This window comes from Bipolaris maydis, assembly GCF_028858645.1.
Source record: "Bipolaris maydis strain C4 unplaced genomic scaffold PSV08scaffold_8, whole genome shotgun sequence".
Classification (NCBI taxonomy): Eukaryota; Fungi; Ascomycota; class Dothideomycetes; order Pleosporales; family Pleosporaceae; genus Bipolaris; species Bipolaris maydis.
Window position 1 is genome coordinate 764,214 of NW_027093864.1, and position 24,610 is coordinate 788,823.

Below are 24,610 nucleotides of genomic sequence, written 5' to 3' on the forward strand. Positions count from 1 at the left end.
CTTTGCATATCCTGAGGATGCAACAGTCTCAGCATCGTGGCGGGAAACAGAGGCAAAGTGAGTGTAAAAAATGATTTGGAATCACAATCCCCCAGCCACCTGTAATAAGTTTCGGGGGTGTTGTGGAGTGACTTTTGCGTTGCCCCCATTTGATTCGCTTGGTCTATTGTTACACGCTATACGCGTGGGACATGGAGTGCGGCGGTAGTCGCAACCAGCGGTCCAAGTAGAAAGTGGACAAGGCGAAGATCATGTCTGTGAGACGTCCAAGCGATACGTGTGCTCTTGCAGGAGCATCAACTAAGTATAGCGCTTTGTCCTTTGGCACAGGCCGCGCGATAGCTGGTGCTGGCCTGAGGATATATCGGTCTGATCCCGTTTGCGTGTACGTTTAGGTGTCGCGACTCGCGATACTACCCAGATAAGGTAATTCGCCAAGGACGGGATGATGGCATGGGCTGCCGTAGTTTGAAACGGAAAAGGGAGGATATTGAGGCTGTTGCACGAGGGTACTCGACTCGAGCAACGCGAGCGACTCGAGCAGCGCGTAAGTAGACATGGGCGAGTACAATTACTAAGGACGCATTCCAGAAGGCTGCTAGAAGGCCGCTAAGTATCGTGAAACGCAGGCAGAGACCAGTCACCAGCACCGTTCGGGGTCGAAGACGAAGACAATATGATGTCAACTTGATTTAGGCATTGTTTGCGGAGAGCGCGCGCTGCTTTCCATCAAAAGGCCCGAATGTAATGTGGTTCGAATCAGCCATGCGACGCATCCGATGAATTGCTTCTTGCAGGATCAGGCAGGAGGGGCGCATGCAATGCGGTGTCGAGGGACATTGTGCGAAAAGAAACAACAAGATTTTGACCAGTGGCCGTCGCGCATTGCCATCTTCTCGCCCAAGGCCAGTGTAGAGGGCGTGATAGGCAGCCAAAAGAAAAAGGAGGGCCGTATCGCAGTTTCCAATGGAGTGGATGTAACATGTGAAAAATGCGCGAGTTCAGCATCCAGTCAATGGCGCACGACTAATCATGACGCGATGAGTTTCTAATATATGCTCCGGTATTAATCGTCAGAAGATTAGTAGCTCCTAAACATTGTGATTGGTTGTCGAGCTCAGCCTCGTCTACTGTCGTACGCTGGGCAGGTAGTATATCTTCCTACCATTCTACAAACCATTTGTAGTGTCCATGTTGAAATCTGCAAGGAATATCGCAGCAGAGCGAGTGCGATGGGAAGAGGATGCGCAGGGATGGGTCTAGATGGCTGGTAGGCCGAGGCGGGCCAGATCCTGTTGTCGCAGCCTGCTGAAGCGACTCGGCAGCTAGCGCTTATTGACATCATTGAAAGGACTACTTGGCCTCCTCGATGACTTGCTGCAGCAATCAGCTCATGGCCAAATCTTCCCACTGCCACCAAGTGTCCGTTCGAATCCGTGGCGTCTGCCGGCGTGGTATGCACAGGGTATGTGCGGGAGACCAGCATGACCTTGTCGCAAGTCTGACATATCGGCTGGGATGGTACGGTCCACTTCGTCTCATGATTAAAGCCGGCATATGTCGAGCCAATCAACCGCGTAGCGTTGCCTGTCAGAAATGCCGCTTATGCAGTAACGTTCGCAACTGAAAATTCGGCTGGAGGCATGGCCATTTCAAAGCAGAACGAAGGTCTAGTCCATTTGGCAAATGGCCCGCGAAATTTGAGGTCGTGTCATGACCACTCTTCATCTGATTACGCATGTACATACTGAGTATGTATCTACACACATGGCGAAATACCGACGTATTGACATATTGCAGTACACTGAGCATCGTATTCGGCATTCCCGTGCGAAACAAGCACCCCGGTCAGTACGATTAATCCTAGAAGTTGGGGGATCGGATACCCTCCCAGGCTGCAATGGCAACAACCCTCAAGGGGAAGCAGCGGGAAGCAAGGTCGAGGGGCCCAGGAGATCGTCGCTCCAGGTTCGTGGCTTGGGGGTTTTGCGTTACCAAGATTAGTTGTCAAACTGTTCTTTTTCTTTTTCAGCGTGGTCGTGACGAGATGTCGCGCCGTCACTGTTCGTTCGTGTCTGTTGGTGCAAGTATGATGAAGCGACAGAGGCCTAGATTTCTCACCACGGCCTACTACTAACTATCCTTGTTTACGCGACGGTGTCCGTGGGCAGAAATCTCCCGTCACTGGATCGCATTATTGCAAACATTGTCGTGACGACGAGCTTACCATACGTGTCGATCACTTGCCTGATGGACCGAGTCTAGGTTTTTTTTGCTCGATAAGCAGTAAATTTCCCGGTATGTATACACTGCGGCTGGGGCGATAGCCTTGGATTTGGGTTTTCAAGAAACGACAGAAAAGGCAGGTCTAAAGATTACTGTGCAATCCGGAGACGCACATAGTACATATGTACTTAGGTAAGTGTGTGGGCAGGGCGAATCGGGGAATGCGGTAGGCGCAGCGGGGTGTGGTGGTGTGTGTGTGGTGTGTGTGTAGCGATTTTTCTCAGCCTTTTGCGCTAGACAGGAGGGCCAACGGGACGAGTCGGATCCATGTGCGGCAGTATCGCACAGCTTGTCCATTGTGATCGTCGACCGTTATTGAGCAGGCCTGCACCCCTGCTTCCCGCGGGTGGACAACGGCCACGACCAGAGTCAGGTAAGTAGTATGATCAAGCGTGCCCATGGCCTGTCAGCCATGTATCCGCACGGCAGCGACCAGCCGAGCCTGCCAACGACGGGCATTGGACAAAGACCAGGCTGCCAGCTAGCGAGCGAGCGTTCTCGCAAACGTCACACAAGCAGGATTCGAGGATGCGGTGGGACAGGGGAGCAAGCGATGCGCACGAGTCGCTCGACGGGCCAAACCAGCTGATGGGCCCCCGACATGCACGCCGCCCGTCAGGCCGTGGGCTTGCGCTACAGTGTGGAGGAACAGCGACGACTAACCGTCGTAAATGGACTATGAACAGAAAGCCGATGTAACACGGCATGCGTACACAAAAAGGTCGCTTACAAGATCGACACTGGACCTGCCAGATGTCGCGCGACTAGTGCAGGCGTGGCCGGCCGTCAATGCGTCGAGAGGCGCCGTGGCGGACCAAGTGTTGAGTGCGTTCAGGGAGATTTGGGCGTGCACAAGGTGAGGGTAATTATCGTCGTCGAGTGTAGAATGCGCAAGACGGCATCAGGTTGACGCTTCGGATCGAGTGCATACGCAGCCGCATGCGCCAGCCGTGTGCACCGGCGGTGCAGTGGTATTGTGTAGTGCCCGACAAACCAGTTTGGAGCGGCGTTGGAATAGAGTTGATGGTCGCTCGGTACCTGACCTATCTCCCTGGTCGTGAGCAAGGCCAGCAAGCATGCTCCCAGGGTTTCTCCGCACTGCGAACGCCTCGCTCGGAACATTTACGAACCCAGGTCCCATGTCCGCGATCGCGACAGGGAGGGGTTGCTCACGACATGGGACGGCGCGCGCAGTGTTTACCATGGAAGCCGTTCTCGAAGCCTGTCAAGCACAAAGACACGACGGCGACGTCGAAGGAGGGCCGGCCCTGGATGCAGCGCATTGCTGTGTCTGTATGTAGGTAACTCGATGCGTGCATGGCGCCGTCAGCACCCGCACGTCTCTAGGCCAGAAACAAAATCAAAATCAGGCTTTAGATGTGCAATCAGGGAAAATAGGGAGACGAAGCAGTTAATGCACCGAGACGGGCTTTTGGGGTCGGCTCGAGCGGTGCAGCAGAAGGGAATTGCTCTTACGGGCTTCGGCGGCTATTCGCCCCCATTGTTGCAGTAACGTTTCTTGAGGCGTAGTGCGGGCGCTGAGCATAAATTGTCATTTAACTTATTATAGACGCATCGACTCTGGCCCGTAACAGGCAATTCTGCGTACTTGGTGCCCATAGCCGCATGACCGGGCATCTGCGGATAGCGGACAGGGCTGATGGGGGCAGGCATGAAGATGGGCCGAAGACGATGCGGCCACGCCCCTGAGGTCAGATGTTTGTGTTCGGTGTCATGGTTCCGCAGAGGGAGCGAGATGCAACGTCCCAGGGCCGATCAGCGGCGATTGGACCAGGCCGCCCATGACGCTGCTCCCGAGAGGCATTGCCGTGACGAGCATCGCGTGGCCGATCTCGAGTGCGGTACATGGCGGTTGGTGGATGCGGGCGTGCATCGGCCAGTCGCCGTACGCGACGTTGGGAGCGAGTGTTTTTCTGCCCTCACCGGCAGCGGCGGCCAATGGCGGAGCAGAGGGCGGGGCGGCGGAGTGGTGCAACTGCTCAAACGGTCGACTAGCGGCGGTGAATTGGACTCGAGGGCAGGGCGCACACACACTCACACACTCACGCACACTACACACCACACACACCACACACAGCACGCGGCAAAACTGTGGGAGAATGGGTGAGTGACGCGTCCGATAGGGCCGCGACGGGTGCGAGCTGTGATCTGAGGGCGAGGATTGTGAGTACAGGCTGCAGGGGCGAAATGAAGGCCGCATGGTGCATTGCTATAGCAGGGCCGGGGCCAGCATGCTATGGTGCTGGGTGCTGGGTGCTAAGTGCTAGGTGGTGCTGGGATGCTTACTACAGCGGCCATGAGAGTAAGGGAAGTACCGTGGGGTCGCGACTGCCCATCTTGAAGGATTTAGCCGAGCGACAGGGGGGGAGGGGGCAGCCGCGACCCATGACGGCAGGCAGCAGGCAGGCAGGCAGGCCGGGTAGACGTGTGTGTGTACACGGTAGTAATGTTAGTAGAAAGCAGTCTTGGTCTCTCGGTGTGCGGGACAGGTGCGCGTGCTTGGCAAGACCAGAGGCGGGCAAACGACGGGTGCGGACAGAAGGGGATGGAGCGAGGATGATGGCTATGATTTGACACGACAAGACAGGACAGGAAGAGGCGGCGGGCGTGGGTGAGGGCGTGTGTGTGTGGTGGTTTGGCAGACGCCGGCGTGGGCAGCAGGCAGAGGCACTAGGCAGAGTTTGAAAATAGAAGCTGCGCCTGCCTTGACCGCCCCATGGCCGCCGGCGTCTTCCCCACTCGTGCAGCGCGGCCGCCACCACTTGAGACGCAGACGCAGAGCAGACGCAGACGCGTCGTAAGAGCACAGCACGAGCTGGCGGAGGCGCCAAGCAGCGGCAGTGGCAGTGGCAGAGGAGGGTCACGTGCGGGCGCCCGGAAAGCGCGACGGGCGGCGCAGGCAGACAGCGAGAGGCATGGGACGGGGAGCAGGAGGATACGCAGCAGCAGGCCCCGGCGGCGCAGCAATTCGGCGATCTCTGGTGGCAGAGCCGGGCAGGCCGCTCGAAACAGGCCTGTGTCCGAGCGTGCAGCAGGGCAGGGACAGGGCCGGCGTCGGGAGCCGTGTTAGCTGTTCCAAGTTGATTTAACGACCGTCTCCACCGCGGCCGCCCCACCGCCTTCGCACTCTCTCACACGCTGCCCGCCCTGGGCCTCGCTCCCATTCCCTAGCCGTCGCTAGCGCCGCCTGCTCTGCGCCTGAAATTGCGCAGGCCACGCTACTGCATCTCTTCGCAATCCTCGTCCATCGCACCAGCGCCCGGACCCTCGCTGCCCGGATCCTTCGACGTCGACTCCCACCGCGCAATCATAACAATGTCGCAGCCAAAAATCCCAGATAGGGCCCGCAACTATAAGGAAGACCAGGCGCCTGTAGCGTCGCAGAAGATGGTGAGTCGACTCTTGCTCCTTGTCCACCCCTACCGCACCACCCTCGCTCCCGCATCCCATCCACGCCCTCGCGCTCGCTTCCCACTGCAACCCCGTCGCGCCCTCTGCACCCTCGACCGTTGGTGTTTCGACCAGCGCGTCTGAAGCCGCGTCCCTAAAACCCTCGCCGCCGTTGGCAGCTTCATCCTCGCCCTTTGCATCCTGCAGCAGCCACTGCACGCCGCGTCCACACAAACACCCACCACCCCCAGCACCGGCGCCTCTGCTCGCCTACATGGTACGCCCTTCCCGCCAAGCTGCCCTGCTACTACCCAACCCCCCCTCCCCTGTCACCATCGCTGTCGCTGTCCTGGCTTCTTCTGAAGCCAGTCCGCCGCCTCTTGTCACGCAACGGCCAGCAGCGGCACCCCGGCCTCCATAGTGTAGCCCTACGCTGCCCACCGCCGCCCACCGCTCCTCTGCGCTGTCTTGTCAAGCTTGCCAAAAGACCGCCCTGCCTTCATTAGCCTGCCCTTCCCATCCTATAAACTATACCCTACCCTCCTGTCTTTTTCCAGACCCTGCCCCTCGCCTAGGTCCTGTTGCAGCACATCACTGCCCTTACACCCTAGTCTACCACCCAACCACAGCCTCCCCACCTGCCCCCACCACCACTACCACCAAGCTTCTACACCTGCTGCCACTCCCTGCACTGATCATCATCACCACCTCGCCCTTTCTTTTGCTCCCTCTTACCACTTGCTTTTTCTGTCGCCCAATCTTTTTTTCCTTCTCATTCTGCACCTGCAGCCTTACTGACCTGGTCTGTTTCTTCAGCATCACCCACACTCTGCCCAGGGCTTGCCACCGCCAAATCATCTGCCGGTGCACCATCCCAGGCCTGGCGTTGTCCACCAGCACCAGCAACACCACCCCGACTCTCCCCACCAGTCGGTCCCGTCACAGAGCCCGGCACAGGCACACTACCCATCGCCCCAGCACCCAACCCCACAAGGACCTCCTCAGCACCAGTCGCCCTACATTCAGCAGATCCAAAGCCAGCAAGGGCCGCCACCACCTCCTCCACCGCAGCCCCAGCCTCCCCAGCAGCAGCAACAGCAGCAGCAGCAACAGCAACAGCAGCAGGAGGTTCCCTATTACTCGCAGCACCACCCCAGCCCCTACAGCACCAACAGTGCGCCCAGCAACTATTCTTCGTCAGGTATGTTGGTTTTGCTTCTTTTCTGATCCTTTCAGCTCAGACCTTCCTTCTCAATGCGCGCCACGCGTGCGCGCGCAAGTGCCGCCTTTATGACGATTAGACCTGGATGCCCCCCGTTGTATATTCCATCAAAATGAACGCGTTGACCTGACTTTTGCTCCAGAAACCCCAGAGCTCATGGCGGCCGCAACGATGAATCGGGGCGGATACCCACCGATCTCATATCACACCCCACAGTCAAACTCGCCAGCTTCTGTTCAATCTCCTCAGCATGACCAGCATGGCAGGCCCATTTACGGGCAACCGCCTAGCCAGATGCCTCAGTCCATGTACTACACTCCATATGCATCTGCGCCAGTACCCCAACCGTCACCTTACCAACAGCACCCTTCAAGCGCGCCTCAGCAACCAATGGCCTCGCAGTCTCTGCTCATGTCTCATCAGCAAAACCAGCAGATGCAGCATCAACACCCGCATCACCCACAGACCCCGGGAATGACTGGAAGCCCAAAGCCACGAATGTCACAGACGCCGCTCCAAAGGCCGCCATCAGGACTGGGAGGCCCACCTCAAACCACACCTCAAGGACCTCCTGTTGGTACACCAAACATGCATCCAGGTCCCCCAGGAGGACCCAACGTCAACCCCAACGCTGCGCCTGGTCCCATTCCTGCAACCACTCCCTTGGTTGTTCGACAAGACCAAAACGGCGTTCAATGGATTGCCTTTGAGTACTCGCGCGACAGGGTCAAGATGGAGTACACGATCCGCTGTGACGTCGAGTCTGTCAATGTTGACGAGCTTCCCCAAGACTTCAAGACTGAGAACTGTGTATACCCACGCGCTTGCTGCGCCAAGGACCAGTACAAGGGCAATCGTCTCCATTACGAGACGGAGTGCAACACTGTTGGCTGGGCTCTTGCACAACTCAACCCCTGCCTGCGCGGAAAGCGTGGTCTCATTCAACGCGCCGTCGACAGCTGGCGGAACAGCAACCAGGACCCGCGACTGAGGAGTCGTCGCGTGCGCAGAATGGCCAAGATGACCACGAGGAAAGCCCAATCGGCTACACATGGTAACCACATGGCTGGACCAGGTGGACCAGGTGCGCCTGGGGTTCCCAACTCTGCCGGACTAACTGCACCACCCCGACCAAATATGGGCATGGGTGGTCCCCAGATGCATCATCACCATGATGGGCCAGGAGGGCCTCACGGAGGACCGGATGATGTTAGCGGTATGTTTCACCAGATGTGATGTGATAAAGCGTAATTGTTGTTGGTTGTTAAATGATACCTCTTGTCGTTCTTTCACTGCATGTACATTATTACACTCTTTGATGTAATACCCCTTTCGATACTACCTACCCCACATGCATGTATGCATATACCCACCACGCACATAGTCACATATGGTTGTTGTTTTGTTCTGCGCGGGATGATTTTGGCAAAAAAAAGTATGACCTTTTTGTTCGGACGTGCAAGCTAACTTTCTTTGTGTACAGCCAATGAATACGGTGAATCACACACTCATCACCACCAAGCGCCAAATGGTCAACAATCGCCCCCGGATGTGCGCACAACGCAGAATTTCTACCCCAACTTCCCTGCCAGCGATTCCGCTGCGGGAACGGGTGGGATGCCGCCAATTCATGACGGATTAAGTCACCCCCCGCCTCCACCTCATGCGGCAGGTGTAGCGGTCTCAAAACAGCAGGAGCAAGATGAAGAAGAACGCAAACTAGCCATTTTTGGCGACCTACCTGACTCTAAGCGCCGCAAGTTTATTCTCGTTGATGACGCGCAGCGCGGAACTAGAGTTCGCGTGCGAGTTACTCTTGACACGGTCAAGATGGAAGAGATGCCAGACTCTTACCGCAAGTCCAACTCCGTCTTCCCGCGCAGCTACTTTGCCATGCAAATGACATCACCACCTGCGAGCCCCCGTGGCAGCAAGGTGTTTGCTGATGAGCCTGATGTCGAGGACGACCCCAGCTTCCCTTTGGCCGGTTCTACCATTGTGCCAGTGCCAACGCTCGATGGCGAGGCGCGTGTCCCGAAGCCGCGGCTTACTCGTTCGAAGCGATCCAAGGAAATTACTCTCAATGACCTTGGATACCGCATGAGCTGGAGCCAAAGTCGTGTCTTCGCTGGAAGGACATTGTTCCTACAAAAGTCTCGTAAGCAACCAAGTCGCGACCCATGTATTCAAGAGACAGATGTACTAACGTGTGATAGTTGATGCTTACCGCAACAAGATGAGAAGCAGCATGATGGGTCAAGGCCAGGATGTGGCCCAAGTAGCTCCGCACTTTGAGACCCGCGTCGGAAAAAGACGTTGGAACGAAAGAATCGAGAGGGTCAAGAAATCGAGGCGCGAGGGCTCTCCTTAAGAAGTATCCGGCCGCATCACCGAAATTGATACCCTGGTTGCAAGCAGCCGCCCTTCTGACCCACTTTTTGGCACTTGCAGGGAGTCCCTACGAACGACCGGGGTCAACCACACTTTTCGACCCTGTATTGAATCCTTCATGATTAGCCCGGCCGTTATCCCCCTACCCAGTTTCACATCAGCTGCTTTAGGTTTCAGACCGCTGTCATCTGTCTGCCAACGTCTGTTTCCTTTTCGAGCATCTTGTTTGCACAGTTGCTTGTCATAGTCGAGCAGTGCTTTTGATACCCGTCTGCAAGTTATGACCTCTTGCGACATCCCAGTCTGTCTCTTTATCTCTGTTCTTATTTACATACTGTTTGCCGGGCAACAATGCATGTTCTTTGTGCATACTAATCTCGTCGGCGCTCATGGTATAAAAAAAACGGGATTAACGGAAAGCATTGGAAAAGCATGACTCAAAGCGTCTGAGATAGGAGTTCTTACAGGTTACGACTGTGTGTGCCTTTTTTTAGCTTTGTATGTTTGTACTGCGATTGTTTTTTATTGGAACATGGTGTAGATCTTATGAATTGATAAATGGTACTGGTATCAAAGTAAATATAATAGACGTATTTTGCTGAAATAAAAATAAACATAAATGAACAATCCTTCTGTTCCGCTTCTTCTCTTTTTTCGTTGCCTTGTTCTCTTCCGCCCAGATCCCTATCACTCGAAAATCGACCCATCAACTCGGACAAAGTAAGTTTTAACCAGGTGGTGGCCCCCCCCACCATTAACCTTTGAGATAAGCATGCATCCCCCAGACTTTAATCATCATGCATCTTGCCAATCCATCTCACCGGGTGGCCTGACTTTTTTTTAATCCGCCCCAAACTAAAATGAAAGGAGCATAGGGCAAGGGAAGGGGGGTCTGGGTTAGAGAGAGAGATACGAAAGAGAAGGAAGTTTGTCACCAAAATAGAGTGATTTTGTAACACAACCAAACCGTTTAGTTATCTATCATTAAGCATGAGAGAGAGAGACGGTACACATCAATACAAAACGCACATCCACTTTGCCTTTTTTTTTTCATCAACGACGCATCCCTGAGAGACCACCACTCTCCCCCATGTCACATCTTACATAAGTCCCATAATTTTCTTTTCCACTTGTGCCAGTTGTATACTAATCCCCTCAAGAGGTCTTGCATATATTACTTACTTTGATCTAATCCCTGACTGCTTTTGCTTCGCTCACTCGCTCGCTCACCTCGATCCATCCATCCGGCCCTGTTCATCGTGCACAACATTGCCGCTGTGTTCACCCCAAATAAAACAAGAAGCGGCCGCCGAACCCAAAATAAAATTGAAAAAGAGAGGAGGACAAGGTTGATCCCCTTTTCCCCGTCAATTGGTTTTTTTTGGGGGCCGCATTGGAAGTTTGCATAGCACAGAGGCACAGAGAGAGTGAGGGAAAAAAAAAGGGCGTCGGGAAGGCAAAAGGGAATGGAAACCCTTGTACTGAGGGTGTGTGTATGGGGTTTGCGGGATACCTGCTTTGTCGAGTAGAACTTGGTCTTTTTTTCCTCCCCCCCCCCCCTCCCTCTCCCCCATATGAATCTATTTTACTTTACAGCGCCCATGCAGTTGCGTAGCCAAAACCGCAACGCCGCTCTATTTTTTTTTTTTTTTTTTACTTTGCAAGTCAACTTGACGTTGGAAATAGAATCTATGTAAACATGAGGGGGAGGGAAGTCTTTGGCATTTTACAGACATAGCAAGTGAAGTATTTTTTTAAACCTCACCCCATGCACTCGCTGCTCTGGATACCAAAGCAAAAGAGTAAAGGTAAAGAAACCAAAGCGAACCCTCCCCCCCTTCCCTGTGATCAACCTTTTCCTGTTCCTAATCTTTCTTTTCTCACCCCGCTCTGCCCCAAACTAAGTTACGGCATATAAGCGCTAAGTCGCCCTATCGAACATGGATGCAGGGCATTGCGAATGCGAAATAGCCGTTTTTTTTTCCTTGTCGGAACGGAGGGAAATGGGTTTTGGGGTGGGGGGGTTTTCGTCATCATGAATCAGTTCGCCCTTTTTTTCTTTACTTTGTTCTTTTTTTGGGGGGGTGTGGGGGGGGGGAGGGGGAGTAAGATGCAAGTGTGAATATACGCGGACGAGTTGAGCGAAACTGTGTTAGAAGGGGTAACCTTGGCATTTCGGTGGAGAGAGGAAGTGGGCGTCACGGGATTGATTCGAAGACGGGAGGGGGGGGAGGGGACAAAAAAAAGGAGAAAGTTGAGTTAAGGACATGGGATTTCGGATGGGTGAGAGTCAGTTTTCTTCCTTCCTTTTTCTGATGGAGTTTCTTGGGTTTTTCCTTCTTCGCTTCCAGTTTTTTGGGGCTTATTTGTTTTTCTTGGTTCGGGACGCGATTCATGGCAGTTCTTGGGAAGAGGGGATGATATGGTTGGTTTGGCGTATTTTTCCTTTCACCATTCATACAACTGCCGGAAGACACTTTTGCGCCCCGTTTAACTGGGGTTTGAAGTCAAAGCGGGCTTTTTTGTCTGTCGACAGGCGAGAAAGGCTAATTGCTGTAGATGCGGTTAATCTTTCTTCTTTTTTCTTTTGCTCGGCTTGGGTTTAATCTACGGGTGAGTGACTCGAGACTGCGCAATACGGCCAAATAACCATTGGTAGATCTGCGTAAGCTTTCTCTCGGTCTGGGCTTGACCTTGCTGACGAATGTGCTCGTCCTCCGCATATCTGGCCTTAAACTGCTTTATCTGATTTCCTTGGCTCTTGCTCTGCTCGCCGAATATTTTGCTCTTCTCTCCTTATCCTAATCGTGCGGTTCTTGGTGCCTAGCTAGGTATGAAACGCGAAGCATGACGCGACCGACCTCGCGTGATGCTAGTATCATCGTAAACAAGACCATCAATCGAAAGTACGCTGAGAGAGAGAGGATCTCCGCCTCGTACTAGCGATTCAGACATGATACGATGCCGATGGTGCACGCAACACAATCCCGAACCGGCACTTTGAGGACCCGTGTGCCGCGAACCTGGGTCCAAGCAAGAGAGGCCAGAGAGAAAAGGGCCATATCGGCGAGGAAGACAGTTGCGCCGAAGAACCAGCGTTCGGCCACTCAATCCCCATCTTCTTATTCGTTCCGAACAATGCTCCGTGGTATGGTACAGCAATGCGGGTTCCTACTCTCACGCACACACACAGATTTGCATACCCTTGGCAATGACGCGTTGCTGCTTTGCGACCCCATCGCCGAACCGCTGCCTAGCGCGCCCGCTCGCTACGCAAAGGGCAGGAAAAAAACGGTTTTCCCACACCCACCCACACCCAGCCCCAACACCCTTGTCCTGTCCACACCCCCCGTAACAGCAAATCGCCTAGTGCGTGCAGTGCCGCAACGTGCTCTAGCACCAATCTACCGCTGCCCGCTAAGCGGCAATTCCTCCGCATGCATGCTTGCGCCGCGTCGCTAGTAAAAGTAGGACCCGTGTCGGGGCGCGTCTTTGGTGCCAGAATACGAACGCCATTGTCTTTTTTTGTTGAGTTTTGGCAATAGACAAAACAATACATGCAAAACTCAAAGTAGCAGGTGTTACGTGAAATAGGAGAGAGACAGATAGAAGAAAAAAAGAAGGCTGGTGGGGGGGCACGCGTTCCCCCCCCCCCCCCAACGGCTGCATTGCCCGAAGTTCTCCCACACTAGCTTACCATGTTTTCCTTCGCACTAGAGCGGGCCCGGTGAGATGGACGCTTGGGTCACAGCCCCCAAGATTGCACTATAGGCGAAGTAGATTGTGCAAGAAAGAATGCGGAGTTTTTCTTTTTCTCTTTTTCTTTCTCTCTTTTTCTATTTGCTGGCTCGTATGAGCGTGTAGGGGTGTATGTATGTGAGAAAATAGGGTACCAAAGAATAGTAGGGTAATCACACCCTACGCTTGGTAGTTCTTCGGGACTATGCAAAATGACACGGGGGCCTAACATACAAAATACGAGACTTGTTTGTACCGCAGAACGGTACATATGTGCTCGGCCTGACTTTCTTTGCAGCTTGCATAGCGGAGGATTTACGTACATACATACATGTGTGTGTGGAGACAGTTTAGCTGAGCTGACATGTAAGAAGGAGTGTGAATGGGATAGAACAGGGCAACGAATGAGGGATAGGAACGCATGTGAAGCTTCGTATTGCGATCGGCAATGCCTTTTGTCTAGACTTTTTTTCGCCTTGGTCGTGTTCGGTTTCCTTTGTGATATGTGTACATATTAGCTACTCGTGTAAGATTTTCTCGTCACAATCTGACGTGTGTCGGGAAATAGTGATGGTCTGTCTACCGTTTGATATTGAGGGTATGCAAGTGGTTGAAATGGAGTGCCGTGACCGGCAGAAACAGGTTCCCTCTCCATCAATGTCTGTTCTCTCTGTATGGCTATCAAGGCCAGGATTCTTTCCTCTTGATACGAGGCTTTGTGTCACTGCGCTGCTCATCTGTTGGAAATATGACACCATTCACGAATTTATGTTTGCTGGAGTCTGACGGTAAAGGCAATGGGCTCCTGTTATCCTCTACTGTGGCTTTGACAATACGGCACCGCCCAGGAGCCCTAACGCTCTCATCGTCCGAATCGTCTGAGTTGTCTGCTAACATATCAACATCCTCTTCAGTAAAGAACTCAGTGCTTTGTTGACTAATTTGTGCTATCTTCTTAATAGCGTTAAGCTTAGCCTTTCGGGTTGGGTAGGCTGGTGCGGCCGCCGGAGTGGAAACTGCAACGATATAGTTAGTAAAATCCTAAGATATTGTAACAGGGGCATTTAGTGTACCTGAATAAGCATTGCTGTTCAACGTTTCTGATGATGATGCTGCTTGGTGATTTGCTCTTAATTTCGATTGCGGATTGATCTGGAATCCAAATCGACTCTTCTGTGTATGAGATGGCCCGCTTATAGCTATAGAAGATACAAATGGCATGAGTTTCGCTCTCTTACCCCTTGTTCTCTTTTTCTCTTCTTCTTCTTCTAATGCCTCCTCATCGTCAAAGAGTAAACCGTCATCACTATTTTTGTCACCGTCTTTGTCATCGTCCTCGCCACTACTGATGTCGACTACTTTTGCCTTGCCCTTCTTGGCAAAATGGAGAGGTAAATCACTTTTCTGAGAAGCGACCGAGGTACTAGACGGACTTGGTATAGTATCTGGGTGGTGTGTGCGAGATATTGGCACCTGGGAGCTCCCTGGAAATTTGCTGTTATGTTGGGCGAGAGGGTTACGCATAGTTGGAGTCAAGGGTCTCTTGAAGGCGTTGCCTTGGGTAGTCAACTTTCGCGCTCTAGAGGTGAAGCCTAGCGGTAGAGAGGGGCTATTTTGTGGTAGCGAAAGCACGTTGTTGATGTGCTGCTGCGATTCAGGTGTACTGTGCTGCTTAGTATGCACTGAATTTGTGAAAATATTAGCTTTAAGTTGAAGCCTGAGATAAGTCGTGACTTGCCTTGAGCAGCCTCCGGTAGAGGCCCATCTCTATCTGGCATCTCAAAATCTCCTTGTGGTAGTGGAGCCTTTTTGCGTTCTGTTTGATCTTTCGGAAGATTCGTATCGTTCAGAGTAGTGGTGCGAGTTCTCTGTTGCTCTTCCGCGTTAGGTGGTGACTGTGGCCGCACATCTTCTCTGCGTCTAGGTTTTGGGGCTTCTGTTGAATACTAGAAGCATTAGTGCACAAGAATTCAAGTTCTAGCAGAGCCATCTATATACCTTGGATGTCTTAGGTCTGTCTCTAGACAGTATTGGAGCATGTGCTGAAGCAGATGATGATGTCGGTGCTTTCCTCTGTTCCAGAAAGACCAGCTCATCATCATCAGAGCAAAGATCTATGAGTGTAGAGATAGTCTGCTTAACTGTGCGTTCCTGAGGCGTACTTGCGTATGGTGAGGCCTTGGAGGTGTTTGCCGGTGTTTGCCTAGGTCTATCGCCACTCTCCTTTGGCAGCGCAGTTCCTGACCTGTTTGCCTGCTCCTTGTTCACCAAATCGCGCTTCTCATGTTTATGCTTGATAAGGAGTTCTTCTCGCTTCTTCTCAATGTCCTTGAAGAATTCAGCTTTTGCAGCTTCGACTCCTTTCTGGAACTTTTCTAGCTCCGCTTTCTGCTTGTTACGAAGAGCAACCGACTCGGCGTTTCTAGGATCTGAAGAGGTAAGATTTAGCACCATATTGGTATGAGGAGTAGACGTTAAGGTAAGTATTATTAGTAGTGAGTAAAGTAAGAGAGTTGATCGTGGTAGGCAGGAGAAGGTAGAGAAAAGTAAGTAAAAGCAAGGTGAAGGTGAGTTGTGAATCTAATTTTGCTCACTATGCGAAGCCTGCTAGCGGCTCTAGTGTTGGTGAAGTGAAAGTAAGAGAAGGGCCTCTAATAGACATGTTGCACGGTGAAGTGAAAACACCTATGCGGAAGTATTCAGGTGCGGTAGTCGCAATAGTGATCACTTAGGTACATCATACCGCTAGGTTCGTTCTATTGAAGTGAAGGATTCAAGATGCCAGTCTCTAGATGTGAGAACAGTCACTTTGACGACGTCTGTTCTCCCAGCATAAATGGACAGATTCAGCAGTGGTATTAGACAAATTAGCTTTCCATCAACATCTACGAACATTCGTAGTGGCTGCCTTCATGCATCTTATTCACCCTGCTTCTGAAGCGATTGGGCTGTAGATTCCGGCTTTTTACGAATTTATTCTCGAGGTTTTCCTTCTACACCATCTCGAGCTAAGGTCTCTTACTTAAATTATTATACGCTCTATACGTGTTGCAAGCGGTTACAGCATAGTAAGAGCTATATTTAATTTCCTCTCTTCTCTTTCTTACTCGTCGCTCTTTATAGATATTTCTTTGCTGCAGTAGCGACCCTTTGTCTGAATACTGGACTCTTGATCACCTCTCCATTTCCAACCGCGAAAAAAGGGTTCATGATAGTCTTGACCCACGCCTCATACACATCGACCATGAAGTTCTTGACTGCCTCCTCGGTCGCGGGACTACTAGGGTTGTACAGTCCAGCACCTCCGCCAAGTGCTGCTCGTCCACCAGCCAAGCTTCCTCTGACACCTCCAGCGCCTCCGCTTGTAAGCCCGAGGCTTTCATCGCGTGGCCTCGTCAGCAACAGAAAGCGTGTGTTCCCGCCTGTTATCCAGCATGATACATAGCAGTTCTGGTACTTGTCGATGTGCTTAAGATACATTGGCGCGGAGCCGCTAGACGTGGAGGGACCCCATTGTACTTCTTCGACTATGTCGAGCGCAGAATGTAGAATGAATGGAACAAGGGCGCGTTCGCCTGGTGTATAATTTGCAACACCAGTTCCACCGCTACGGGATGTGCCAAAGTCGTGGGTAAAAAGGGGAACGTCAAGAGGTGAGAGTATTGAGAATGTGTACGACATGGTGGAGTGTTATGGATGCGCGCACGAATGCGCTCGGTGTAGAGGTTTGCTGTCTGATAGGATTGTTTTGCTTTATGGTCCAGCAGCACCTTTCCAGTCGTGTATTAAAATCCTATTTTGGTTGTTTGTGATTCGTAAATTCGTGAAGTTGGTGACAGAGTTAAAGTTACAAGGAGAACGAAGCGGTGTTGAGCTTCCCCACGCTAACTGGGATGTTCGCCAAGAAGTCCGCGGGAGTGTCTGCGCAGAATATCGCGACTTCAATTGCGCAAGCCCGGCCTCTCGACCCCAACACATCAACATGTTTGGTCCCTTCCGCCTCACAAATCCGCTGTCGGGCGGTCTACTATGGTGCGTCTCTCCACGATCAATTCGCCTGCGCAATCGCTCGCTCTCACCACCATCGATCTTTTCCGCCTTCACTATTGCCATCTCTCACAGAATGTGGCTAGAGACGAGACACTAACGTGGAACACAGGAAAGTGCCATGGCGACTCTCCAGGCACCAAAAGTACCGCCATCGTGAGCGTCTCCGACATGTCGACTCCGTCGTCTCAACTCTCGATACCGCACTACGACGAATGGGCCAAAGCATGAAGAAGGTGGAGCGCTGGAAGACAGAGATGCCTACTGAGGAGGAGATGCTCCCGAAAGACAAGTACACTGTTTTTGACCGGAAAGTAAAGAGGTATCGCAAGGGAATACATAGTAAGTGGCATACATTATGGGATTTTGCTGCAAATGCATTTGAAGGATTACTCAAGGGCATGGGAAGCCGCCTATGGATATATTCTGACGGTTTGCAGAGGTTCCCAAGTGGACGAGGGTCAGTCAACGACTCAATCCCCCGGGTTTCTAGATGGCTATCATGGCAAAAGATGGCAAAAGATTGTACATTTCACTGTTACCATACGGATTGCATTCAGGGCGCTGTGGAAGGGTGGGATTATAGTGTATATGGTCTTGCCACCTCAAAAACACACAAACTTAGTTCCTCAGGACCCAGCTCTGACATATGGATCTCCCGTGGTGAAGTGTTTCCAGTACATCAATTGCTGGTGTTCATATTTCATGATTGTGGTATTTTTATACTCGGCTCGTATCAGACATTACCCCTCTATTCCACCTTGCGCATGTGAGAATTCCAAGCAAACATACCAAACAGCATAAGAAGTTCCAAAGCGCCACCCAGCAGTAACCCTAGTCTCTTGTTCTTCCCCTATCATTAGAACAACATACCTAGCTCATTAGAGTCGACTATTCCATCGATTCCGAATCCTTGAGCATTCCACCCCATATCAAGAGGAAGGAACCCATTCCAAAGCGCAGCATCGTCAGCCGCCGTATTGTTTCCGCCACCATGTACAGCGAATTCATTGACAGCACTCAGGTCTGTCCATCCAAAATCACCCATCTGCTCTGTAATTGCTGGACTTCCACCTGTGCCATTACTACTGGCTTGTGGACTGGTTTGATTACCCAGGACCGGATGTTGTGGGAAGCCATTTTGATCTACTGGTGTGCTGGCAATGTGTGTGCCAGGATGGTGGAATGCTGAACGATTTGCTTTATCCTTCTTCGGTACCTTGGCCCAGAGCAGTTTGAGAAGCTGAGAATAACGAGAACCTGGGTGCTGGACACCGCTTCCGGACCCAACGGCACTGCGTTGGAGACGGGACACTGTTTCGTTGATCATGGCGCGGATGGCACGATCCTCGTCTGCGCTGATGACACCAGTACAGCGAGCGCGATAGAGAAAGACGCCTGCATAAACCAGGTAGAGATAGTATCGAAGTGGCATGAACCGCAATGAGCGTTCAGGATCTACAAAGTTGTTGACTGTAGTGAGAATGGCCTTTGCAGAATCAAGACCTTCATAAATAAATCGTGCATCGCCTACAGCTCCTACATTGTTAACAAAAACGCGCTGGGGCGCTTGCATGCGGCCTATGTCGGTATTGGCTGGAGCACCAGCTGGAGAGTCGGTGGATGCCGATGTTGAGGGTAGGGCTCGAAGGACAGTAGCTTGAAAAGCAAATGCGTTGGTGTATAAACGCAGATAATCGTACGACATCAATAGACATGCTTTGAGAGGTGGTGAGCATGTCAAGGTGCCCCACACGCTCTTCCAACCGTACATGGCTGACCGGAAATCGTCAATAAACTTGATGTAGCTGCCGCTCATCTGTGAGCGGAAACTTGAACTAGGATTCGAGTACAGCGTGTCATGCACATTGCTGAAGAGCTGTGTGAGCTCCAGATTCGCTTGAAAGATAGAGGCGTGGTCTTCTTCATTGGGATTCTTAGGAATCAATGAGGGGTAGTCCTCTCTTCGCAAAGTCGTCAAAGGCCCAGGGCCACGAGACCAGAACGCTTTCCCGATCCTAATACTGATATGGCGATCGGAAACATATGCTGCTGTCCATATGAGGCGCTTGCGATGGTGGTCTTCATCCTTGTGTTGGTCCACGAAACGGAACGAGTACCGATCCAGCGCGAGAAAATATGCAATTCTCAAAGCAAGGCCAACGTGCATCCAGCTTTCCTTGTCTTCTTCGCCTTTGCCAACTTTGCCAGAGCCGCGTTGGGTATATGGCGCCCATTCGGCTAGTAGCAGGAGAGCCTCTACTGCTTCAATACCAGCATCGCCTCCTGCAGCGAGTGCAGAAACTAGATTCTTCATATGCTCGGAACATGCTTCGTATATGTGCGGCTCGTCGACGAGATCTTTGGAGGCGATCAAGAGGATAGCAGTAAGGAGATGCTGCTCTTTAGTCACCAGATCTGAAAGACGAGATGTCTCAAAAGCATGGGCCGGAGCAAGAGGGTAAAATGGATGGTACTGCTGTTGAAAGCGGACAAGCAGCTGGGAAAGTGAATGGACGGTAAGGATACCCCGATCTAGCAGCGGATAGGAGAAGGAAATTGGTGGCGCCGGCATGCTGAGAGATGATCCTCTGGCATGCAGGATGCTGTTACCGTTTCCATTGTTCTCTTCGTTCGAGCTTGATTCCCCAGCAACTCTGGCTAGTATGCCCAAGGCATCAGATGGATTCTGAAGGTTCGAGAAAGGAAGTTCATCTGTGTTTGACGAGTCTGACTGAGCGGCCTGAAGTTCTTCCCCGTATTGCGGTTCAACAGTATCTTGCGACCATGTAGTTCCGAGATTGCCCAGAGTATGGAAGCTTCTTTCTGGCGCATTCGCCGGGAGCGTCGGCAATGGCTGCTGTGGTTGCGCTTCTGGCTGCGTCTCAGACTGCTGCTGTGTTTGCGATTCGTCGACACGTTTCTTTTTTCGCTCCCGTCGTCCACCGCGGTTGCTACCGCCCAATACGCATTCGAGGTTGTCGCGCTTACATCGAAGGCACGGAATAGAGTTGTTTGAATCTCTGCAGTCCCGTGTCAGTCCCGGAACGTGTATCCTGAGCTTTTTATGTTGTAATTCGAGGCCAGCTTGTGCGCTTCAGCGGTACAGGTCATTTGCGCTGGATTCTGTATCTGCGCATGCTCAGATGCTCAAGCCAGCCTCAATGCGCGAATACGACAGGGCTGTCAACTACTTACAACAAACACCGACTCTTCCTCTTCCTACAATTCAAGCACGCGATCTGCGTCCTTTTGATCTTTGAAGCTTCGTCCTCATCCGGGTTGGTGGCCGCCTGCGCGCCGACAGGCTGTTGTGGGGCATTTGTTTCCATGCCTCATTGCGAGTTCAGCTTGGTGTCGGTATTTGAATTTGTCGGGGACTGGGGAAAACGCGGAGATGCTGGCAACGGGGTATCGCTCCTGTTTCGGGCCGAGACGGGCTTGGTGGCGTCAAAGCCTGGAACTCCGCCCGACGGCATTGAATGGCATTTCCTACTGTACATGGCCTGAGCGTAGCTGTCATTCGATATTGTGGCGTCAAGACTGATTTGCATTTGCAATTGAGGCATAAAGTGATTGTTTTGAGTATATACACCGTAGGAAGATAGACATTCTACTGTACTTTGCTGAGACATGCGATGTCCCAGTTTATCGCTTAGCAACATTATAATTGTTTAACAATATATAATTTTATATATGATTTTGTCTCAACAAATCAGGGCTCGGTGGTGTAGTTGGTTATCACGTCAGTCTAACATCCTGTTAGGCACACTGAAGGTCCCGAGTTCAAACCTCGGCTGAGTCAAAGCCGGAGCTCGTATGAGCTCCAACAACCTTTTTGTCAGGTTGGGGACGCCTCTGTGCTGGTCGCCGTGGTTGGGAAAAGTTTTTTTTTGCAGATCTAAGTGCTTTGCACATAGCGCGTTGCAAGCTTCTAGTGCACAGTCCTCTCGTAAGGACATGGGTTTGTCCAGCTCAACCGTAATAAACTCCATATTTGTGTACGATTTCTAAATGAGACTTTGACGCCTGTTCGAAGTAAGATTCGGTCCCAAATGGTATTGCGAATAGGACCGATCGACAAACAATGTTCTTTTTTTCCAAGGTTAGATTCCAATAGACATTTGACGTATGCCTATGACGTAGTTCCCTGACTCGATAGCGAAGAATTTGACGTAAACTACTATTGACGAACAAATTAACATCTTACACATGTAGCAGCACCATGCAGCACATGTAGACATACATACATAGTAGATGTTCGGAAGAGATCCGGTGTGACGAAACCATGCATCGCTATTGTACCCATGGCATGTGCTTGAGCATTGTCACCCAATCGTATAAATTATTCTAATATTAGCATCGAGGCTTCGTAACATGGGACAGGAACATGGGCACAAAGAGACTGGATTCTCTACGGGAAGATCACTTTGTGATAGCAAGACGACAAATTAGCAACAAGATGCACAGAACCCATGAATAGACCACAGAGCACTGGCTCCACTGAATGAAATCTATGAAAGGGTCTGCTCGAGTACGTCCAGGCTTAGTAGACACCAGTTCTTCGAGGTAACAAGAGGATGCAAGAAAATACAAATGAAGTCATGTAGATCAGTCCCCAATAGTTTGTATGCAACTACTGGGCCATGTATAGAACCATCATAGGGTAATACGAAAGAAGGTTTCATGTATCAGCCGGTAATGATATTTTTAGCGATTGTTCTACCATATTGTAGCCCTGCCGCTCTCACCATTCCAGACTCAAGGTATCAGCCCAACTGCCCTTCTTCTCAATTTTCAATGCACTCTCTATATTCCCAGATCCGAGATCTGCCCCGTAGAGATGCGCAAAACAACCTCGCCCGACCTCCTCCCACTTCAGTTGGGCCGCCTTATCCGAATGGACTTGACCATCGCCATCTGTTCCTGCGGCCAGCACTTCATACCGGATCTTCAGAAGCCATAATTCTGAGACGTCACCAAAGAATTTATCAGCGGTACCGGGCACTTGCTCGGAGGTGGAGAGATGGATGTAGCCATCGGTGCGGTCGAGGTCCGAGAGCGGGAGACGGGTAGGGAGCGGTGAAGGCGGGGCGCTTGGAAGAATCTTGTACAAGAAGGTCGGTAGGGGCTCAGGCGCTGGCATGTTTGCTGACGGTCCGCGTGATGTGGCAGAAGCAGCCTTTGTGCTCACCGGCAGCGTCGAGTGTGCAAGGCTTGGCTGACGATGGACGTCACAAGAGAAGCCAGATTCATCGCGTCTAGAAGACGGATGCCTGTGTTTTGCTTGTGATTGGCGGGACGAGATTACGTGAGGGACGCGAAGGTCCACCCCAACCACGGGTAGAAGATGGCTTTTGAGCGCCACAATTCTGACCCTGAACAGGACCGGGCAGCCGACAACATGGACAAGTCGTTTCTTTTTCCACACAGCCTGCACGTCGACGGTAACGTTCAAAGTGGAGAAAGCTGCCCGACGCCTGGTCGTCCCTGTTGCGTCACTCGGACCACACCCACTTGAGTTGCAAGGCGACCCGACGATTGGACCACGCAACAAAGATATATTCGAAGGAACGAGTCAACACCATCACCTATCCAGGGCAGAGCAGTCCTCCAGAGCCAACCAATCCAGCGGCAGGAGTCGCATCACTGTCGCTGCTGTCGAGGTTCGGCTTTGCTTCTATGCTCTTGCGCTAGTTGTTAGGTTGGGTACTGCGCAACTGCTAAGCATGCTCGTGCCGGCGAGTGCATATATCTCCCCCATCCACCCCTCAACGCAGCATGACAGCTATACAGCTTACGGGAGATGAGATGCGCCACCTCTCTGAAGAACTAGGAGATGTTTCGACTCGATGCTGTGTGCGGAGGACCGTTGGTGCTCCTACTTCATCACACGTCACATTTGAATACCTCAACAAAGGCGCCGCCAATATCATTTTCAAAATCCAGAGTTGGACTCCGAATAGTCCTGCGACGACATTTTCCTTTGTCGATGTTTTGCGCGAAGGCCAATTATCTTTCAGAGCTACGACCATGGACTATGAATATCTCATGCGCCACGTTCTCCGAGTGCCCAGAGGTGGTCAGAAACATTTGTCGTCCATGGAAATTATCTACGGATACGAGCGTGTGATCCGGCCGTTATTTTTGCCAGGCAGATACAAGACCCTTGGTCAGGCCACAGTATCACAAAACGGTGCCGACACCCCTCTTACAGTGCAACTCAACCGAGACCTCACCAAGCATCTAATGGACCACGAAGCTGTGCTCCTACTACCAGAAGTAATGAATCACCTCTACAAAATAGGTGGAAAAGGCACATTTACCAGCATCGCGCCACGAAACTGCTGGGGCATTCTCCTACCCAACATGTCTCCTACCCCTGGACAGTCAATAACGCTCGAGATCAAACCCAAGTGGTTAGCACAGTCACCGAATGCGCCTTCAGGAGCTATCCGTTGCCGAACTTGTGCGATGCAGGTCTCTGTGCCTAAGAATAGAGAAAGCTACATTTGCCCACTCCAGGTGCTCCACGGAGACTCGAAAGCCCTTCGCCCCTGGGCACATGCAACAGTTAAGCGCCACTTTGGCAGCAAATCGCCATCTCAGGTTGTGGTTTCAGCCATGGTTGAAGGCATTGTGACCTATCTTACCGTTGGAGACGGTGTTGACCTACTGCGGCATCTATTTCAATTGCAAAGTACACTTGACCCGTTGGGTGTCCTCTGTCGACCGCAGCATGGGTCAGAACTGTTTGACCATAATCTCCGGTTAGCAATGACTCTAAGGGACTGTTCGCTCTTTATCAAAATCTCCTACAACACCAGCGGCATGACAGGAATCGAATCGAAGCTCGGTGACCTTGACTTCAAATCAGCCGAGAAGATTGTCGACTGGATGGACAAGGAAAAACAGCTCTTGAACGAAGGAGCGTATTTCACATCCACAGGTCCGCCGTGTTGGATCCAAAATGGCCGATGAGCCTTGACGCCCGGATTGGCCTGGTGCTCAGTGTGGGCCAGCACTCGTATTGACGTACCGGAACCGAATTCGACCTTAACTACACCATGTGTTTTCCAAAGCAACACAGGATTACAAGAGCAGTCTTGGATATCACATACTAAATCCAGATCGAAAGCTGTCAAATGACGGTCCAGCATGAAGCAAGCATCTGTAACGAACACCGCAATGAAGAGGACATTGCACATCACTCATCCATATCGGACGTCATCCACGACGCGTTCTTTCGATAACAGCCAGACAACCACCCACACAGAACAAACCAAGAGTATTCGACAAGCAGCTTATTCATCGAAGCAAGAGCACGACAAAGAGCTCGTGTCCAGGCAGAAGAACCCAGCGCAAATATGTATCATAGTGTGCTGTTCAAAAGAGGTGAACAACGCAATGAAATGAGGAAGAGAAGAAAAGGGAGGAAGGATAAGAGTTGTTGTATACCACTAGTGAAGGAAAGGGGGGGGGGGGGGGGGGGAAGTGACATAGAGAGAGTAACGT

At 51.7% G+C, this 24,610-nt stretch overlaps 7 protein-coding genes across 7 annotated transcripts; 3 read left to right on the plus strand and 4 right to left on the minus strand.

The window, feature by feature from the left end:
• Positions 1 to 5,622: 5,622 nt before the first annotated feature.
• On the plus strand, positions 5,623 to 9,290 carry PSV08DRAFT_352175 (uncharacterized protein; the record flags this gene model as incomplete). Its single annotated transcript, XM_014223138.1, has 5 exons — positions 5,623 to 5,697; positions 6,514 to 6,898; positions 7,062 to 8,135; positions 8,403 to 9,077; positions 9,136 to 9,290. 5 exons carry the CDS (start codon positions 5,623 to 5,625, stop codon positions 9,288 to 9,290), a joined length of 2,364 nt encoding a protein of 787 aa, XP_014078613.1.
• Positions 9,291 to 13,729: 4,439 nt separating this feature from the next.
• Positions 13,730 to 15,502, minus strand: PSV08DRAFT_247988 (uncharacterized protein; the record flags this gene model as incomplete). Its single annotated transcript, XM_066092360.1, has 4 exons — positions 13,730 to 14,064; positions 14,122 to 14,711; positions 14,783 to 14,994; positions 15,047 to 15,502. The coding sequence occupies 4 exons, from the start codon at positions 15,500 to 15,502 to the stop codon at positions 13,730 to 13,732; spliced, it is 1,593 nt and encodes a 530-aa protein (XP_065949008.1).
• A 506-nt stretch (positions 15,503 to 16,008) lies between these two features.
• On the minus strand, positions 16,009 to 16,737 carry PSV08DRAFT_303459 (Sedlin). Its single transcript, XM_014223140.2, has one exon. It carries the CDS (start codon positions 16,727 to 16,729, stop codon positions 16,166 to 16,168), a length of 564 nt encoding a protein of 187 aa, XP_014078615.1. The 5' UTR covers positions 16,730 to 16,737; the 3' UTR covers positions 16,009 to 16,165.
• Positions 16,738 to 16,999: 262 nt separating this feature from the next.
• On the plus strand, positions 17,000 to 17,725 carry PSV08DRAFT_362777 (mitochondrial 54S ribosomal protein mL60). Its single transcript, XM_014223141.2, has 3 exons — positions 17,000 to 17,080; positions 17,208 to 17,437; positions 17,536 to 17,725. Exons 1-3 carry the CDS (start codon positions 17,031 to 17,033, stop codon positions 17,586 to 17,588), a joined length of 333 nt encoding a protein of 110 aa, XP_014078616.1. The 5' UTR covers positions 17,000 to 17,030; the 3' UTR covers positions 17,589 to 17,725.
• Positions 17,726 to 17,793: 68 nt separating this feature from the next.
• PSV08DRAFT_410167 (uncharacterized protein) lies at positions 17,794 to 20,442 on the minus strand. Its single transcript, XM_014223142.2, has 2 exons — positions 20,294 to 20,442; positions 17,794 to 20,118 (listed from the first exon to the last, which is right to left on the minus strand). Exons 1-2 carry the CDS (start codon positions 20,425 to 20,427, stop codon positions 17,955 to 17,957), a joined length of 2,298 nt encoding a protein of 765 aa, XP_014078617.1. The 5' UTR covers positions 20,428 to 20,442; the 3' UTR covers positions 17,794 to 17,954.
• A 1,255-nt stretch (positions 20,443 to 21,697) lies between these two features.
• PSV08DRAFT_402367 (uncharacterized protein) lies at positions 21,698 to 22,349 on the minus strand. The gene has a single exon (XM_014223143.2). It carries the CDS (start codon positions 22,239 to 22,241, stop codon positions 21,843 to 21,845), a length of 399 nt encoding a protein of 132 aa, XP_014078618.1. The 5' UTR covers positions 22,242 to 22,349; the 3' UTR covers positions 21,698 to 21,842.
• A 527-nt stretch (positions 22,350 to 22,876) lies between these two features.
• On the plus strand, positions 22,877 to 24,556 carry PSV08DRAFT_391545 (inositol-pentakisphosphate 2-kinase; the record flags this gene model as incomplete). The annotated part of the gene is made up of 1 exon (XM_014223144.2): positions 22,877 to 24,556. One exon carries the CDS (start codon positions 22,877 to 22,879, stop codon positions 24,074 to 24,076), a length of 1,200 nt encoding a protein of 399 aa, XP_014078619.1. The 3' UTR covers positions 24,077 to 24,556.
• Between the last annotated feature and the right edge of the window lie 54 nt (positions 24,557 to 24,610).

Excerpts from the sequence above, each read along its gene's own strand:
- PSV08DRAFT_303459 (XM_014223140.2), bottom strand. The coding sequence starts at position 16,729 with ATGTCGTACACATTCTCAATACTCTCACCTCTTGACGTTCCCCTTTTT.
- PSV08DRAFT_362777 (XM_014223141.2), top strand. The coding sequence starts at position 17,031 with ATGTTTGGTCCCTTCCGCCTCACAAATCCGCTGTCGGGCGGTCTACTA. Across the intron at positions 17,081-17,207 it reads CTGTCGGGCGGTCTACTATG|GAAAGTGCCATGGCGACTCT; the intron begins GTGCGTCTCTCC and ends CGTGGAACACAG. Across the intron at positions 17,438-17,535 it reads GTATCGCAAGGGAATACATA|AGGTTCCCAAGTGGACGAGG; the intron begins GTAAGTGGCATA and ends GACGGTTTGCAG.
- PSV08DRAFT_410167 (XM_014223142.2), bottom strand. The coding sequence starts at position 20,427 with ATGGAAACAAATGCCCCACAACAGCCTGTCGGCGCGCAGGCGGCCACC. Across the intron at positions 20,119-20,293 it reads AGGAAGAGTCGGTGTTTGTT|AGATTCAAACAACTCTATTC; the intron begins GTAAGTAGTTGA and ends ACGGGACTGCAG.
- PSV08DRAFT_402367 (XM_014223143.2), bottom strand. The coding sequence starts at position 22,241 with ATGCCAGCGCCTGAGCCCCTACCGACCTTCTTGTACAAGATTCTTCCA.